Genomic DNA, 16,800 nt, shown 5'->3' with positions numbered 1-16,800 from the left:
TCATGAATTTAAAATTGTGAGAACTGAGACCTATTGCCAGCAAATTACTTGGTCTCATGAGAATAATGGTGTCCTGTCTTCTCACTTTTCATCTGTGCTCTCCTTTTTCACAATAGTAAAGAGCAAAACTTCCAGCCATTCTCATCGATTAAAGGCTATATCTGAATAAAAATACCCAAATAAGAGATTATGAATTTGAGAGAAGGTGGAATGTAAGGCATCATGGGCCAGGGAGCTGGAAATGATGTAAAGAGAGCATTCGTGTATAACATCAAAAGAAAATGTAAAGTAAATGTGAAATATGAAAAGTGTAAAACATAAAATATTTTTTAAAAATAAGAAATATTACTGAATATCCCAGAAGGTCACCCTAATAATCCAGAGTTTATATGATATAACGACCTGATGTTGAATATGGACAGGATTTGCTTTTAGCAAAGCACATGGAAAAGGTGATAATGCTCCCTTCATGCCATTATGTCATGTGGCTTAACTTAAATCTACTTTCCTATATTTTGTTTACTTAGTCTATTCTTCAGTTTGTTTTTTCTTTGGGTCTCTGTAAAATTCGGTAGGTAGCCTCATGGGTATAGTAAGAGCAGCTTCTGACACAGAGTAAGTGCTTCATATAGATTATTATTAGTATTCATTTTGTTATAAATTATTACATTTACGTTTTATTGTACATACCGTAGACATGCATGAATTTGAAAGCAAACTGGAAAGAATTGTTGTTTGGAGTTAAGCTTATATTATTACTTAAACGAAAGACTTCAAATGAGTTTCTTTTAAGATATGGAAAAACATTCACATAAGTTTTGCTGTATTTTAGGATTCTGGATACTAAATACTTCTTTACCTGCAGACTGATCCATTTTAGAAAATATTCAAAAGATTTTCACAACAAATAGGTTTGACCATGTTAACGGTCTCTGTGATGAAACATGTCAAGTGGGAAACATCTACAAACATTTGGGATGATGGTGCCAATGAGGGATTGTCTAGATTGTGTTACCCTGTGGTAAGTCTATGGGGGATTATCTTTCTTAATGTGGAAAGACCAAACCTAGAGTAGACAGCATCACTGAGTAGGCAACAGGTACTGAAGGATGTAGGAGTGGAGAATGCAAGCAGAGTTCAAACCAGAAAAGTTAGCATCCATGCATGCATTCACTGCTCTATGCCCTTGACTGTGGCTGTGATGTGGCTAGTTGTTTAAGGCTCCTACCTTGACTGCCTTACAATGATGCATGCACTATACCAGGAATTATATGTGGAAATACCATCACCCGATTTTATCCTCTAACTGGATTTTTTCAGGGTATCGTATCCCAACACTAAAAACAAAACTAGGACAGTCTGGTTTGGGAGTATTGTAGCTTTCCTCAATGGGAAAGAAATTCTAGATCTGAACATACAAAAGCAGCTTTATGAGAATGAAAGTCTATGAGATATCCCCTTTTAAGACACTCCTTGATGCCTGGTCTAGTCAACGACCTCTCTTTCACTTTGCAGACACTGGTCAGGTAAGTATTTCCAACTCAGCGTCTTCCCTGACACCTAGATTAAGTCAGGGGTCCTGTTCTGCCTCGTACGTACTTTTGACTTCTCATAATCATAAATCCACTTAAAAAATTAAAGTAAAATTTACGAATAACTATCTTCTTATAACTGTCAAAAAACTAGATAGGCAAAGATGACTAGTCAATGCCTTGCAATGTCTATGGATACTGACACTGTGCTCGCAAGATATAGTCAATGATTTTGATTGAAAATTACATTAAATTCTCAATATTCTTGCAGCTAGTGATACCCAAATAGAAAGTTGAAATGTCTGGCATATCTAATAGCCAAATACATACATTTGAAAATACAAATAAAATGTTTACTTTGGGTACATTTTTTTCCTTCATAGAATTTATCGAATAATGTGTTAATGAAAATGTAAAAGAAGTGAATCAAAATCAAAATATCATCCACTTCTTTCTTACTTTTTATAATTTGTCTTCCTGAAGAAGGGACTCTGTGATATATACGGGAAACAGGCTCTAATTGTCATATACACAGTTTTGATTAGGATTGACAGGTAATCTTGGATTCTTTGTAAGTTTCCCTTGATTAATGCTTGTTTTTACATCACATGATACCAATATTCATTTGAAATTGCAGAGAGAAATAATTGAATTGGGTCACTGATAAACAGAAAATTAAACAATGAACACATTCTCACATATATTTTTAATGTGAGAAAAAAATGTCTAAAATTTGGATCTCCTACTGCAACAGAAAGGAGGATCATGGGAGTAAGGTCATTTAAAGTAAAGTTCTTCATGGACTGATATACTGAGTTTCTACTATCAGCTACTTAGGAGGCTAAACCTGGAAAAGTTCAAGTGTAGGAAACTTTGTGAGACCCTGGTGTTTCAAAATGAAAGGTAGGCTAGGTTTAGGGTCAGGGTTGGGGTTGGGGTTAGAGTTAGGGTTAGGGTTGTGGTTGGGGTTGGTGTTATGCTTAGCTCAGTAGGAGATTTCTCTATTAGCCTCTGCCAAAACTTGGGTTGGATCCTTTATACTCCCACCCCTCTAAATGTTTAAAACTAAAGCTGTTTAGCAAAGTCGGGAAAAGTGCTTAGGCTGAACAGAGAACAGACTATGTCATTCACTGTTTTTTTCTGGTCCAATTGTTCAAATCACCCTCAGCAACCTTCTTTTCGTGAATTTATAGCCATAGAATCAGAAAAAATACATAATGAGCACAAAGGAATTGCTCGCGAATTAGGATTGGCTTTGAAGATGGAAAGTGTTCAACAGATCTGAGAGACATGAGTAATGTCTCTCCTAAGACATCTCCGCATCAACCTCCTTTACCATGCACATGAAAGAAGTGACAATATAAAAGGTATATTTCATTGCATGGGGCCATTCAGTGGGGTCCAATAATATATGACATTGTCCTATTTAGTGGTTTCTCTTTTCAACTTCGGGATCAAATACCATCCTACCTACATATCAGCCACTAGTAATATCAAATTTTCAGATATTTTCATAAAAATTTTTGATATTTTAAATTTTTTTTAATAATTCAACATGATAGTGTTTATTTAGTAACAATTATTTGGAGATAAGATTTTTATAATTTAAAATTAATAATTTAATGATTTATTAATAATTATTAACAAATAATTATTAATATTATTAATAAATTATTAATAAATAATTTATTCTCTTGTCCATCTTTTTTCAAAGCTGCATATACTCTTGGAGCATTATCTAATGATCACTGATTATGAGTTGTGGAGTGGCTTATTGGTTTGTGAGGACATTTTCTTTTTAATAGAAAATTACGCAGTGGATGGTAGAGTGAATTACCTCTCCCGGGGGCCTTGATTTGTAAATATTAACTGACTGTTTAGGCTACAAGTGTACATAAAATATGCTACTGACTGTGAGTCATAGCCTAACTACCTAAAACGCATTTGTCACGAGCTGTTCAAAGTAAGCTAGAATCAGCTCCTTTCATTCCATACACCTCGCTTGAACTCTCATTTTAAGTGGCTTGACACTCCTATTTTTAAATGACAATTACCACGTCTCTATGTTTCCCATAGAGGGATTTAAGGAACTTAATTTAAAAAAAATAACGTTATCCTTTTTATATACCTTCTCAATCATATTAAAGTCTGGCAAAAGAAAAACAGATTCCATCAAATTCTATCACCATCCATGTTTGCTATTAGAATCCAGCCAATCTAAGGATTGCTAACCAGCACGCCCCACTGCCGAGCTAAGTTCCTTTTATTAACTATTTCCTTAGCTGTCTTTTAAAAATGCAGCTCCATTCTGGGCTTCAAATAAAAGCTATTGACTTAGGCCAGAGTTTTTTTGTTTTTTTGTTTTTTTGTTTTTTTTTTTAACTACATGGCAGTGGGTACTGGAAGGAAAATCAGATACTAGAAATGAGTCCAGGTGCTTTGATCAACGCTGCAGCCCCATTGATTAATATGTCAGGATAAATGGTCTGGGGCTGACACCCACCCACCCCCCACACACACACAATGCTTTCATTGAATTTCAGTTGCTGTGCCATCTTCACAAAATGCATAACAATTAATTATTCACCTTGGAATACTAAGGCAGAAATGATTATAGGAAAACGGGAAACTGCCAATTAAAAGGCTAACTTATAAAAAAAAATCTAATCTGTATTATATTTCACCCTGATTGCAGCTTTTTCTCTCAGACATAAGGATACATTTGCCTCCCAGCAACACTGAAGCTCATTATAATCATCATTAAAATTACACTTTTCTCAAGCCAGCAGGAGCTGGGTGTCTTGCCCAAACTGTGCATTCAGCCTCTGGGAAAAAAAGAAGTACCGGGCCGTCCATCAACTGACCCCTTGGGATAAACCTGAATGGGCTTTGATGAGTTTCAAAGGGCGCAATCCAGAGGTCTTCTTGACACAAGACCCTGCTGTCTCTTGCTTCCTGTATAAAAGTAGCTCTTAAGCTTCTCTAAAGAGCAGACTGGTATTTAAATGCATCACAGTCTTCGAGAGCACATATATGTGTGAAATATATATGAGATATGTTCCAAGTTGAAATGGAACATGCTATGTAGAATATATGCATGTATATCATACATAAGACCTCAGATTCAAGTAAAATTTCTCATGTGAACTCACCTTTCCAGAAATCATAGTTAATTCAGAAGTTATAAATGACCCAAAACAATTAATTGTTTTAGTCCCTTCAAAAAATTAAAATAAAAAAGCGATCTTTGCTAGTTCTTTTATATAAGGCAGAAATCAGACCATGGAAGACTTGATCAATTTTGTTGTGGTAAATGTAATTGTATTTTTAATTGTTTTATAAATAATTTGGATATGTAAATGTTTTTATTCCTTGGGCATGTAGAAAATTGTCCAAAGGAATTGTTATATAACCTTCTGCTATCGCGAGTAGATGCTTTCTATTCAGCACAGCTGAAATGCATTCATCACAATCTAAATAAACATATTTTTAAAGTTTAAACTTTTTCCAGGCATCATAACATAAAAGCAGAATAAACAGAGCAAAGACTTGATTTTTCTTTTTCATTTCAATTATAAACTACAGCAGTTTGTAGACAGGTTTATATAGATTCAGAAGTATTTTTATCTGCAAAGCCAGATTTACTTAAGTCGTTCAATTTATCCTTGCAAGGTAATATGAGGAAGCATAATAAGAACTTGTACACAGTGTTAAATACAGAGAAAATAATGAGGAAAGCATAGTCAACTTTGCCTGTACTAAAAGGATTACAAAACCTTCCCCATAGCTCAAAAATAGCTGTGGATTTCCCCCTCTGAAAACTTTCTTTCTGTAATCATGGAAACTAAATACTTCCAAGCATCAACGCTCTTTTGTAAGTGAGATAACACATACAAATAAAATCATTTCTTGCCTGTGTAGCAACGGAAACAGAAAGAGAACAATTATTTTGCTTATTATTCTCTCAGTATCAGAGTCAGACATGACAATAAATTTTAAGAGGAAATATTCCACACTATAAATATGGTACCCAGCATAAAAAGATACTTACAAATGGGCCATCGAGTATGAGTATTTTAATTCTTATCATACAAAATCAAATCACTGTTTCCTGATTTGTAAGCAGGAATTCACTCAGAAATGGGTATGGAAAACAAAATCTAAGCAAATTCCTGCAATGCAGCATGAAAAAAGGAGAAAGGTCCAACCGCATAGGACCATCTGCTTCTCTATACCCAGGACCTCAAGCATCTTTCAAGAGCACAGCCAACACTTGATTGGACTTCAGAAAGCCCTACAGAGTGTTCACCACCAATGAACTTTGTCCCCTTCTTCAGCTCTCTAAAAAGGAAAGAGAGCAAATTTGGATCTCACCATGTTGATGTTCTGGGAATTTTCTGGTGCTTAGCTACTCTATTCTTCTTGGCTTACCTGGGAGTTCCCTGTGGCAGTTCTAAACCAATACTATTAACAATAGAAATTACCTTGAAGTACTATTATCTAACTCTACAGACTACTTGTTTAAGGTGCACCCAATGAACAAACTGTCACTGGTTAACAGAGAGTTTGACAGCTCTTGGTTGAGATGCTTACACCTATCACTTCTGAAGCGTTCTCAATTGGTCCAGAATCAGAACATAAAGAATGTGAGTGGTCTCAACAGACACTGCCATAACTAATCATTCTACTCAGTGTAAAGCTGTTATTTGAATCCAAGGATATTAAGATGCTCAAAAGACATGATTTTCTAATATTATAGACTCAAGGCTCATCTATTCATATTCATCTTTCAGTTCACAATTCATTTTTTCCTTTCCACAATTCACTGTTGCTTTTATCTTTCTTCTTTATGAGTGCATCATTAAGCCATCTCTCACTTTTTAAGAAAAAGTAGATGCTCTGAAGTACAAATTTTGAGAAATAGGTCACATATGGAATCAAGTATTGCTTTAGCAATTTATGCTATCAGTGGGTGGATATATAAAATGCTTCATTAAAAATGAACTAAGTCATTTAGGGAAAATGTGGAAACCTAATGCAGAGGAAAATTCCTGAAATTTGTGTGACCCTAGTGAGAACATCTAGTGCTAAAGACTAGGGAGCCCGAACCAGCAGTCTTCATTAATCTGGCAAGGTATCCAAGGCCTCCTGCCTGAAAGATGTGCTGGAGCAATGGTGACTGAGAACATATAAGTGACCAACCAAGGACTGGTCTAGCTTGAGGACCAGGCCACAAGAGGTAGCCCAGGTTTGACACTGCTTGGATGGCCAAGAATAGGAAACTGAATGACTGAGAGATTAGGGTAGAACCAACATGACTGACCAGGAAAAAAAATAGCCAACGAAGTGGTTCTTAGTACAATTCTGCTATCCTCACAGATCTATGCCTAGCCCAATCAATACCAAAGAGGCTTCCTTCCACATCTGATGGGTTCAGATACAGTGACCCATACTCAAACACTAAGTGGAGAGGAACCCTGAAGAAGAGAAGGAGAAGGATTGTAGGTGGTAATGGAGTCAAGAAGACAGCCCCCATTATCAGTTCTGGGGATCACAGAGTCTGAAGCAGCAGTCATAGGGCCTTTTTGTGTCTGTGCTAGGTCCTCTGCTACATGCTGTGATTATATACTTTGGGGTGTGTGGGTTGCCCTAATGCTGTTTGATGCTAATTATGCTTCCCCAAGAGAGGCTGCCTAGAACAAGGAGTGAATCACCTATTCAGGTGACTTCATCAGAACTTTCTCCCCATTTTAACTTGTAAAATAAAGGTGAGAGCTGGTGATTGGGCAGGGGAAGGGAATGTGGATTTGAAGAGTTGGGGAGAGAAGGAGAAGAGGACAGAAGAGAGGAACAAGAGGTGGAAGGAAGATGGAGCTAAGCACATGGCCTGGAGAAATTGCAAGTTAAAAGGGATCTCATAGCTGGGGATAGAGTAGTGTAGTGGTCGATCTGCCCAATCTAGATGTGCAGCTTGTATTCATATTAATTGAGTTGTGTTTTCTCTGAATTGGCTGATTTGGATTGGGTAATTTACTGCAACAGGGGTGTTCATGGAACTCTTAGTGGGAGAAGGGGCATCTAGGACTCTATTTCCTGCTTTGGATTCTTTTCCTCCTACTGAATTCCCTTGTCCAGCTTTGATATGAGGGTTTTGTGCCTTGTCTTACTGCAACTGATTATGCTGTATTGATATTACTGGGAAGCCTGATTTTTTGATGAAGGCAAAGGAACAAGGACTTGAGGGAGAGGGAATGGGTGGTGATGGGAGTAGAGGGGCAATTGGGAGAAGTAGAGGGAGGCAAGGCTGCAGTCAGGATGTATTGTATGAAAGAATAGATAGAAGATAGATAGATAGATAGATAGATAGATAGATAGATAGATAGATAGATAGATAGACAAAACCTAAATAATATAATTATGCACATAACAGCTACTGTTAACAGTTAACACTTATTAAGTATAGGTATAAGGTTGTATTGCAAATACTTTGCACCTATGAGCCTACTTGATCCGCACAAGAACCCTGTGTTAACCACAACTTCTCCAGGTCAAGTAATTGTCCAAAATCAATCAAAAAGTAAGCCAGGTAACTCTCCCTTCAGAGTACAGGATTATTGATCTGTGAAAGTGGAAATTACTAACAATTATTTTAAAATGGCAGTTGCTAGTAGCCTTAGCACAACATCTGAGAACATAAAGCTAATATTGCATATCTAGAGAGATGACTTTGTTGGAAAAACTGCCTACCATGAAAGTGTGAGAATCTCAACTGAGATCCATGGAACCTGTGTAAAATTCCTTGATGGTAGTATGGACGTCTATAATACCAGAGCTGTGCATGTGGAGACAGGTCCATTTCCTGGTGTTCATTGACCAGTCACTATAGTCTAGTTAATGAGTTCAGTCAGACTCTTCTCTCCAAAAGAAAGTTATACGTGAATAGATGAATGCACACATCAACCTCTGGCCTCAAAACACCAATGCACAAAAGTAAATATGAACCAGAAAGCATGAGTTCACTCATATGTAAATTCATATCTTCAAAACACAGAAAGGGATAGAGGGAGAAAGAGAGAGAGGGAGAGAGGGAGAGAGAGGGAGAGAGAGGGAGAGAGGGAGAGAAGGCTCACACTTGGTTCCATTCTTGCCTTCCCTTATCTCCTTTAAATAACATTTTGCTTCCCAATGGTAAAAAAGAAAAAAATAGAACTTCTATTTCTCTTTAACTTCTTTATGTCTACATCCTCAAAATATGATAATAAGGTTCTCTGCTGCTTATCACATGATTAGGAAAAGAAATACAAGGTAGAGAGCTTTATCATTATTAGCTTGTATTTTTCTAAATCCTTCACATCTTTGTCCATATTTCTACTTGGGAGACTGCCTGAAAAGCCAATGACATCCTGTTTATTTTTCTCCAAATGTACCTTATTCTTTGTTGTTAGCCATAAAACATCAAAAGCAAGACATCTGCAAAATAAGCTGAGTCATTTAATGCCAAGGCAATGGATGGGATAAAACCAACACCTCTACATTCCCATTACAAAATCAAACTAGCCTGAGAATTTTCTCTTTCTTCATTCCGGTTTTCTTTTAATTACAAAATTTCTTCTTATATAACATAATAATAATAATAATAATAAGCATATAACATAAGATTATTTGTTTCTAAGTCCTGCATTCAGAGCCAGAAACTCACTTCTTGCTTTGAAGTCACAGTAGTGAGCAAAGTCCATTTCCTATGTTTGACACAGTTTACTATGTCATATAATTAACTCATTCTTATTATGACATAAGTTTATAAAACATGAATTAGTTATCTACAAAGGTAGATACTACTTCCAAAATTAATGAGGTAAAAAGCAATTGTATTTTAAAATAATTTCAGTTAATAAAAATGTAACACTGCAATCAAATTTCTAATTATTTTATGATTTCATTAAATAACCAAACATATAGTATCACAGTACTGTAACTATGTTCTATGGAATAGCCACTACGGATTGCAAAACAGACTAAGTACTCAAGAACCACATTTCAGGAAACTAAGTATTAAGCAATTAAGAGTTCCTATTAGTAGGTAAGAAGTAAAAATAGTTCAAATACTTTGTAACAAACAAACAAATACACAAGCAAAAAAGAACTCTGTGCATTTATTTCTATATGGTATTTTTGTGTGAGAGACTGCACACATGTGGAGATCATAGTTTAATTTCTAAAAGTAATTCTCTTTCCATCATATGGTAACAAGTATTGAATTCAAGGTTCTGGTCTTCGCAGCAAAGGCCTTTAATCCCTGACCACATGAAACAAATTTAAAATACTATAATTTTTTAATTTGAAAAATTTTTACATTGCATTTTCACCAATTCATCCTCTTCTCTTCTCCAACCTCCCCTCCATCCTATCCATTCCCAGCCAACTTGAGATTATGGTTTTTTTTCCTCTTTTCCCCAATGGGTCCAGTTTGTATTGCAGTTAGTCTTGGGACTGGGGCCTGCTCTGTGGCGAGCCTCCATGGGGGTAGGAGAAGAGTAGCCTTATTCAAAATCACTTATCTCTGTTACACTTCAAGCTAAATGTTGGACACACACAGATTCACTCTGCCAATGGTCTTTCTACCCGGAATATATACCTAAAGATCAATAAAGCACCAGTTTGACAGGTCATTAAAAGTAAAATTAAGTTTGGGTAAATTTGGATATATTGGTATGAGTACTATAGTAGATAGTTTTACCTTTAAAATATCTAAAAAATATTGAATTAACAAACAGGTGCTTACAGCTTACATAGTATTTCCACTTCACTCTCTTTGTCTGGTACATACATTTCTTGACTTTTCCTTTTCTTTCCCAGATGCACATATAAAGACTATCAAATTAGTTATTAGTTTTGATTTATGAATATTCTTCCTCATTCTCTTCACAAAACCATTGTGACTATATCTTTCAATCATAACTAGGTAAAATCCCTGGCTGAGTACCAGTGCCTCCTCACCAAACTGTGGACTAAGCTGGACATTGCATTCATGATACCCAAGGCTGTAATTATGTATCTGTCCACATTATTACGTACACTTTGTGTCTGTTATGCACAGAACCCAGTGCTTTTGAGAGCTAAGAGTCCAACAGCATGTTAGACAAGAACAAGAAGGAGTGCAATCCAACATAAGCTATGCAATTGGGTGTCCCAGATAGAAAGCTCAACTGGTACAGCACGGTCTACCACGTCTACAGACAGAAGCCACATACATAGCCAGTACCCAAAGCGTGGGAGAATGAAGCGACTCAATTTGCTCATCACTTGATCACCATGGTGTGTGTATCACACACACACACACACACACACACACACACACACACACACACACACAGAGTAAATACTTAATTTTAAAATATGCTATTATTTCCCCTTCCAACACAGAAAATAAAACCACAAAGATTTTAGTTAAAAAAATAAGCCCCCAAATGTCTGAAATGCCTTAAATTTCCTGTAGGAGTCCATGCTTCCTGCACATCCTGCATTGCCAGGTTGATTGGTAGAATGGACAGAGCAAACGCCTATTCTGTCTCCTGGTTTCAACAAGCTCCAGAACTATCTTCAAACATCCCTAGAAAAGAACATATTTTAAACTGGCAAGGGCACTGCACTTGATCCTAGCTGAGTGGCCAAGAAGTCATGAATGCCATTTTTAAATAAAAGGAATGAACTGATACATCATTGCCAATAAATCATTCGATGTCTCTAAAATGTGTTTATGTACTTTCTGAATGACCACCTAAGCAATGTGGGCCCCTGAGCTCTCAGCTTCAGAAGACCATGGATGTCCTCCCTGTTGTTCCTCATTAGGGGATAAGGAGTTTGTAGTACCAGGCAGATGTGTCCTCCTGTACTTTACAAGATCTTAGTAGATTATTTTCCTGACACCCATGTCTATTCCATTCTTTCTTTCCTTTTTTTTCTTGGCCTAAGAACACTTTATCAAGGCTTTCAATGAATACGTGAAGGTGTATCTTAGCATTTGTACGTGTTTCATCCTTTCTTTTTAAGTGCTTTTCTGCTTGTTTATTCTGCCCTATTCAGATTTGGTTGTTTATTATTATTATTATTATTATTATTATTATTATTATTATTATTGATGCCTAATTTTGATGCATGATTGTTTTCTAATACGAAAAAAAAAAGAAAAGGCATAGAGTTAGGTGGGTGAGGCAGGGATAAGGATTGTATAGGAGTTGGGGGAAGGAAAACAATATTCAGAATATATTATATGAAAAAAATTTTCAGTTCCAAAAATGTTAATTTTATTTATTACTTAGTGTGTGTTTCTCTCTCTCTCTCTCTCTCTCTCTCTCTCTCTCTCTCTCTGTGTGTGTGTGTGTGTGTGTGTGTGTATATTTCAGTACGTTGTCAATATCAAAAGAAACCTTGCAAGAATTAGTTTTCTCCTTCTAATATGTTAATGCCAGTTATCAAGCTCAGGTTATTGGATTTGGTGGCATATGTTTTACTAGATGAGCTATATTGCTACCCCCTCACCTATAATTTGTTAAAGTCTAAATACAACCCAGAAGGGAGCAGACCTCACCCCTGATCAGTCTCCATACAGGTAGAATGCTCTAATAGCATAGACATTCCCTGAAGGGAAGCCTCTCCGTGCTCATCTTCATGGCATGGAGGACCATGCTGACAGAACTCACCAGTGGCATTTCCTGGAGGGGGCACAGGTTTTCCTGTCACTCGTGCCCAGAGATGAGGCAAAGTAGAAATCAGTCAGGCAACATGATCGTAAGTGGGAACCCGTCATCCCCAAATTCTTAAATGCAAGCCACACAGTGAGGTGGGATATTTATCAAGGCAGCAGGCCCTAACATATTTAACAGTTTGTAAGCATATTTCATGATTTTTAAATATTTGCCAATGCCCCACAAAGTGTTAGAGACAGACTACATATTATTAGTACTCTTGGCCTCAATGTGAAACTGTAATGATCAAAATATAATTTCTTATATAATTGCTATTATAAATCCACTCTGACTGTAAGGGGCTTTACCTGTCACTGTTAATTAAAGCTGTGCTTTGTCACCTGTGATGATCCATTGAGTACAGCAAAAGTCGTTAATTTTTGAACCAAAAACAAATTACAAAATGTAATTGCAAGGGCTGTTTTATTTCCAAGGATAGGTAGTGAAATCGCCTTAATATTCAACAAAGGTGAGGTAATTTTTGAATGTTACCATATTCCTGTCTCACAGCCCATTGGGTTTAGTATTGGCAGCAAGCACACTGTAATTTTTCAGTTTCTTAATTAGATTTAGCCATTAATTTAACTATTCTATCATAGAGGAACAGAGAGTGCCACCCTATTTGTTAGTTAATTTTTCTCTCTGCTTTTACTAAATAATTTTTGATGGACACATATGGCTACACATTTGCTCCTGGAAGTTTGTTCTTCTTCAGTTCCTTATGATGCATGCCATGGTAGACACACATTGCTTTGCCTTCTATTGGCATAAAAACTGAGAAATTTTACCTGTAATCCTAATTTATATCTGTACAAAATTTACAAAGTAATTAAGAAATATCTTTCCTACTCTTTTCAGCATATGCATTTCCTCATATGTTTTATTTATGTGTATAATGTATTTGCAAGTGCCCGCAGAGGACAAAATAGGGGAGGGGCATTAGATCCCGGGAGATAAAAGTATAGTATCAGAAATGCAGGCGATACAACAGAACCATGGCAGGCCTCTGAATGAGTGGCAAGCACTCTAACCACTGAGCCACCTTTCCAGATCCCAGTGTTTCTTACTCTTTCATGTCTGGCTGTGAAGTTCACTCCTCTTCTTTTCCTAGAACAGATGAACTAAACTGAAGTCCATCGATGATGATGAATATTCTCAGTCACACAATTATTATGTGGCAAATTCTTTGATTCTAAACTCATCAATCTTCTAAACTACTATTTCTCACATGACTTGGTTAGTGGGTAATAGGAGTAAATATTTTCAAATCTACACTACAGATTTTCTATCTACCCAAAATTAATAAAAAATATAGGTTAGGCACAGTTACAGTAATTAATCAAATTTCCTTTCGAATATTGAAACCAAAATATACCCTGAAAGAGTCAGTGGATATATTATCATGAATGCACACTACAGGAGCTCTAAGACAGATGTCCTCACAGGAAGAAATGCTCACAGTGAAGATTCAGTAGGATGAAGGGAACTGATAACTTCTTCCAGTACGAATGAGGGGAAATGCAAAAATTTTGGTTGGTGAAACCACATAGAAAAGGCAAACTGAAGGGCCAGTGAGATGGTTCACACCAAGGCCATAGACGTGAATTCACTGAGACACACATGGTGGAAAGAGAGCTTCAACTCCTCAAGTGTCTTCTCACATCAATATCCATGTTATGACCCAGGTATGCCTCCACGCACTGGCTTAGTACATAGTTAATTAACATGTGATGAGTAGACATAAAATCTTGTGTGTGTGTGTGTGTGTGTGTGTGTGTGTGTGTGTGTGTGTGTATGAATGGGTTTATCAATATCTGTCTTAACTCAGCTACTACAAATGTCAATAATTACAAAAACAACCCCGTGCCAACCTAAATCTGTCCTTATCTGACCTATATTTTCCAAACTGGAATCTGAAACTCCATGGTCATAGTTAGACTGACAAATTCAATGGGCACAGGTCAGATCACCCAAGAGCTATCAGAAAGGAGCAGATCTGAAGCCTAGGCGGGCAAATTAGAGTCCAGTGAAGGAACTAAAATATAGCTAGGAAAACAGAAAATGTGAATGTGGAACTGAAAAGATCCTTATACTAGGGCTGGAGAAATGGCTCAGTGGTTAAGAACACTAACTTTTCTTCCAGAGGTCTTGAGTTCAATTCCTGGCAGCCATATGGTTGCTCGCAACCATCCGTAATGGGATCCAATATTATCCTCTGGTATATGTAAAGAAAGCAACAGTGTACTCTCAAATAAATATTTTAAAAAAAATCCTTATACTTGTAGGGGGCAAGGTAAGGTAGAATTTTCTGCCCAGACACCTGGGAGCCTGCAGATCTATCTGAAAGAATCTGCATTAGCACGAAGATTAACAATATAAATGTACATGGAAAGGGATATAGGTTATGCACATGTAAAGAGGTAATTTCAAAAGAGTCCAAATCTTTATTATATAATTTTTTTTACATCACAGAACACATATTCCCATATGTGGCACATACACAACGATTAACAAGTTCTCCTCCTCCCTTTAAGTGAACAGAGAAATGACTAAGCAGTAAATTTAGCATATCTGCCTTGAAGGGGCCAAAATACTTGCTTATAAAGTATACAGGAGAGCCTACAGATCATAAACTTTATTTAGTATTTTGAGACAATATCTTTCTGTGTAGTCCACCTTGGTCTTGGATTTAAAATCTTCCCATCTTAGCATTCCAATTGCTGACACTACAGGCATGAACTTCCATAACTGTCTGCCATAGTCTATTTAACAAACATTGGCTGACATCATGAATCATGATAATCATTTTGTTTGTATATATTGTTTCATGATGTAAAAGTTGTCATTTGATCATAACTGACTTGCTTAAGTCCCACTAATTTTAGGATGTAATTATCTCAAATAATTGCAAATACATTTAAATTATTTCTCAGTTATATTTGACCTTCTAAAGATTACCAAGGTGGTATTAATATAACTGATTCTATGAATTCCATGTGCACCTTGGATACCAAATAAATGTTTTGTGGTAGAGGGTAATAGGTTCCCAGTATCTGAAAAGCATGAAGAAATTTGAAGAACCATGCCAGTTTCACTTAGGGACCAGTAGTTGAGACTTTCTTCTTTCTTCTTACATTCATTTACTTTTTATATGTATGAATGTTCTGTCTGAAAGTATGTATGTTCATCACGTGTGTACCAATTGCCCATGGAGGCCTGAAAATGCTGTTGAACCTATTTGAACTAAGCTCCAAATGATTCTGAACCACCATGTGGATGTTAGGAAATGAACCTGAGTCCTCCACAAGAGCATAAGTGCTCTTAAGTGATAAACTATCTACCCCTAAGTAAGACATTCCTAATGAATATAATTATCCTTTTATTTTTATGATAAAACTCCAACTTTTTATCATAAAATTTTCTGTTATTTCTTTCATATTTCATCCCTTCTTGTAAAATAATGTTTTCTCAGTTAATCCTTCAATAATATTTTGATTAGGTTACTTCTTACAAAAGCATAAGTCTATCCTAGAATTTTAAAGTAGCAACAAGCTTTTGGCTTATCTGGAAAGCATTGTCCTAAATGGGCTCTGCTCACTAAAGTAAACATACTTTCCAATGCTCTTCTTTCTTCAAAAAAATGTATTTGAGAAAAAAGACTGAGAATGAAAAGGAAACCCAGAAAATAAATGTTTTAGCAGGTTATGTGCTTTGAAAACACTTCACAATGGTCCGTTTCTTCACATCAGAAATGATACTCTCTCCAGCAATCCTGTAACTTCTTGCCACATTTTTCAAATGTGACTTCAAGCTTGCCGCTACATGTAGGTCACACATTCATACAGCTCCTACTATTTCAGCTGAAAATATGTTTTCAAAGGATCTTAACTAAAAGAGAAATAAATCTATATACTTGTACATGCATATGTCTAAGGTGACCAGTGCTTTTGAGGTGGCTAGTGCCTGGTATCATAGACTTGAGGATTAATGCATGAGTGATTGAAAAATAAAAATCCCAAGGTAGGCCTGGGAAGATGGTTACATGAGTAAAGTGCATGATGATCAAGAATAAGGACTTGAATTTTTTTAAAAAAAATGTCCAAGGGGAAGGAATATGTCTGTAGACCTGGAGATCCTCTAGCAGGAGATTAAAGACTTCCCATGTTCTCATAGTCTGGCTAGTTGGGCCTATACAAAATTGTATGCAGCTATGAACAAGAGAGGAACAACACTTGAGGCTATTGTCTGTCCTCCACCCATGTGCTGTGTGTCATGTATTGGTTCATAATCTCATAGAAGTATACAGGTGTTTGGAAGAGTAGGAAGGGAGGAGGAGAAAGAGATTATGGAAAGTTATTTCTCACCTATGAAAATTGACTAGATTGGAAAAACCCTCATGGCTAATGATTATCTGGTAGCAGGAGAAACAGAAACAGAGTTCCCTCATCTTTAGCCTCAACAGTGATGGACATGAAAATACAGAGTAAATGCGTAGGGTTCAAATACCTGTTGTGGTTTGAATA

General features: G+C 36.4%; 1 protein-coding gene across 14 annotated transcripts in view; it reads right to left on the bottom strand.

The window, feature by feature from the left end:
- Window positions 1-16,800, bottom strand: part of Nlgn1 (neuroligin 1) — an 858,670-nt gene that overhangs the window by 535,683 nt on the left and 306,187 nt on the right. Inside the window, exon 1 of one of the 14 annotated variants that reach the window (XM_032898599.1) lies at window positions 8,280-8,527. The exons of the other annotated variants lie outside the window; for them this stretch is intronic. Coding sequence (XP_032754490.1) covers window positions 8,280-8,388 — 109 coding nt within the window. The 5' untranslated portion in view covers window positions 8,389-8,527. Of the gene's footprint in view, window positions 1-8,279; window positions 8,528-16,800 lie in introns of those variants that run through there. 14 annotated transcript variants of the gene reach the window in all.

This window comes from Rattus rattus, chromosome 3 (genome assembly GCF_011064425.1).
Source record: "Rattus rattus isolate New Zealand chromosome 3, Rrattus_CSIRO_v1, whole genome shotgun sequence".
Classification (NCBI taxonomy): Eukaryota; Metazoa; Chordata; class Mammalia; order Rodentia; family Muridae; genus Rattus; species Rattus rattus.
Note: the sequence above shows the minus strand (reverse complement) of the source record. Positions and strands in the feature narration are given on the sequence as shown.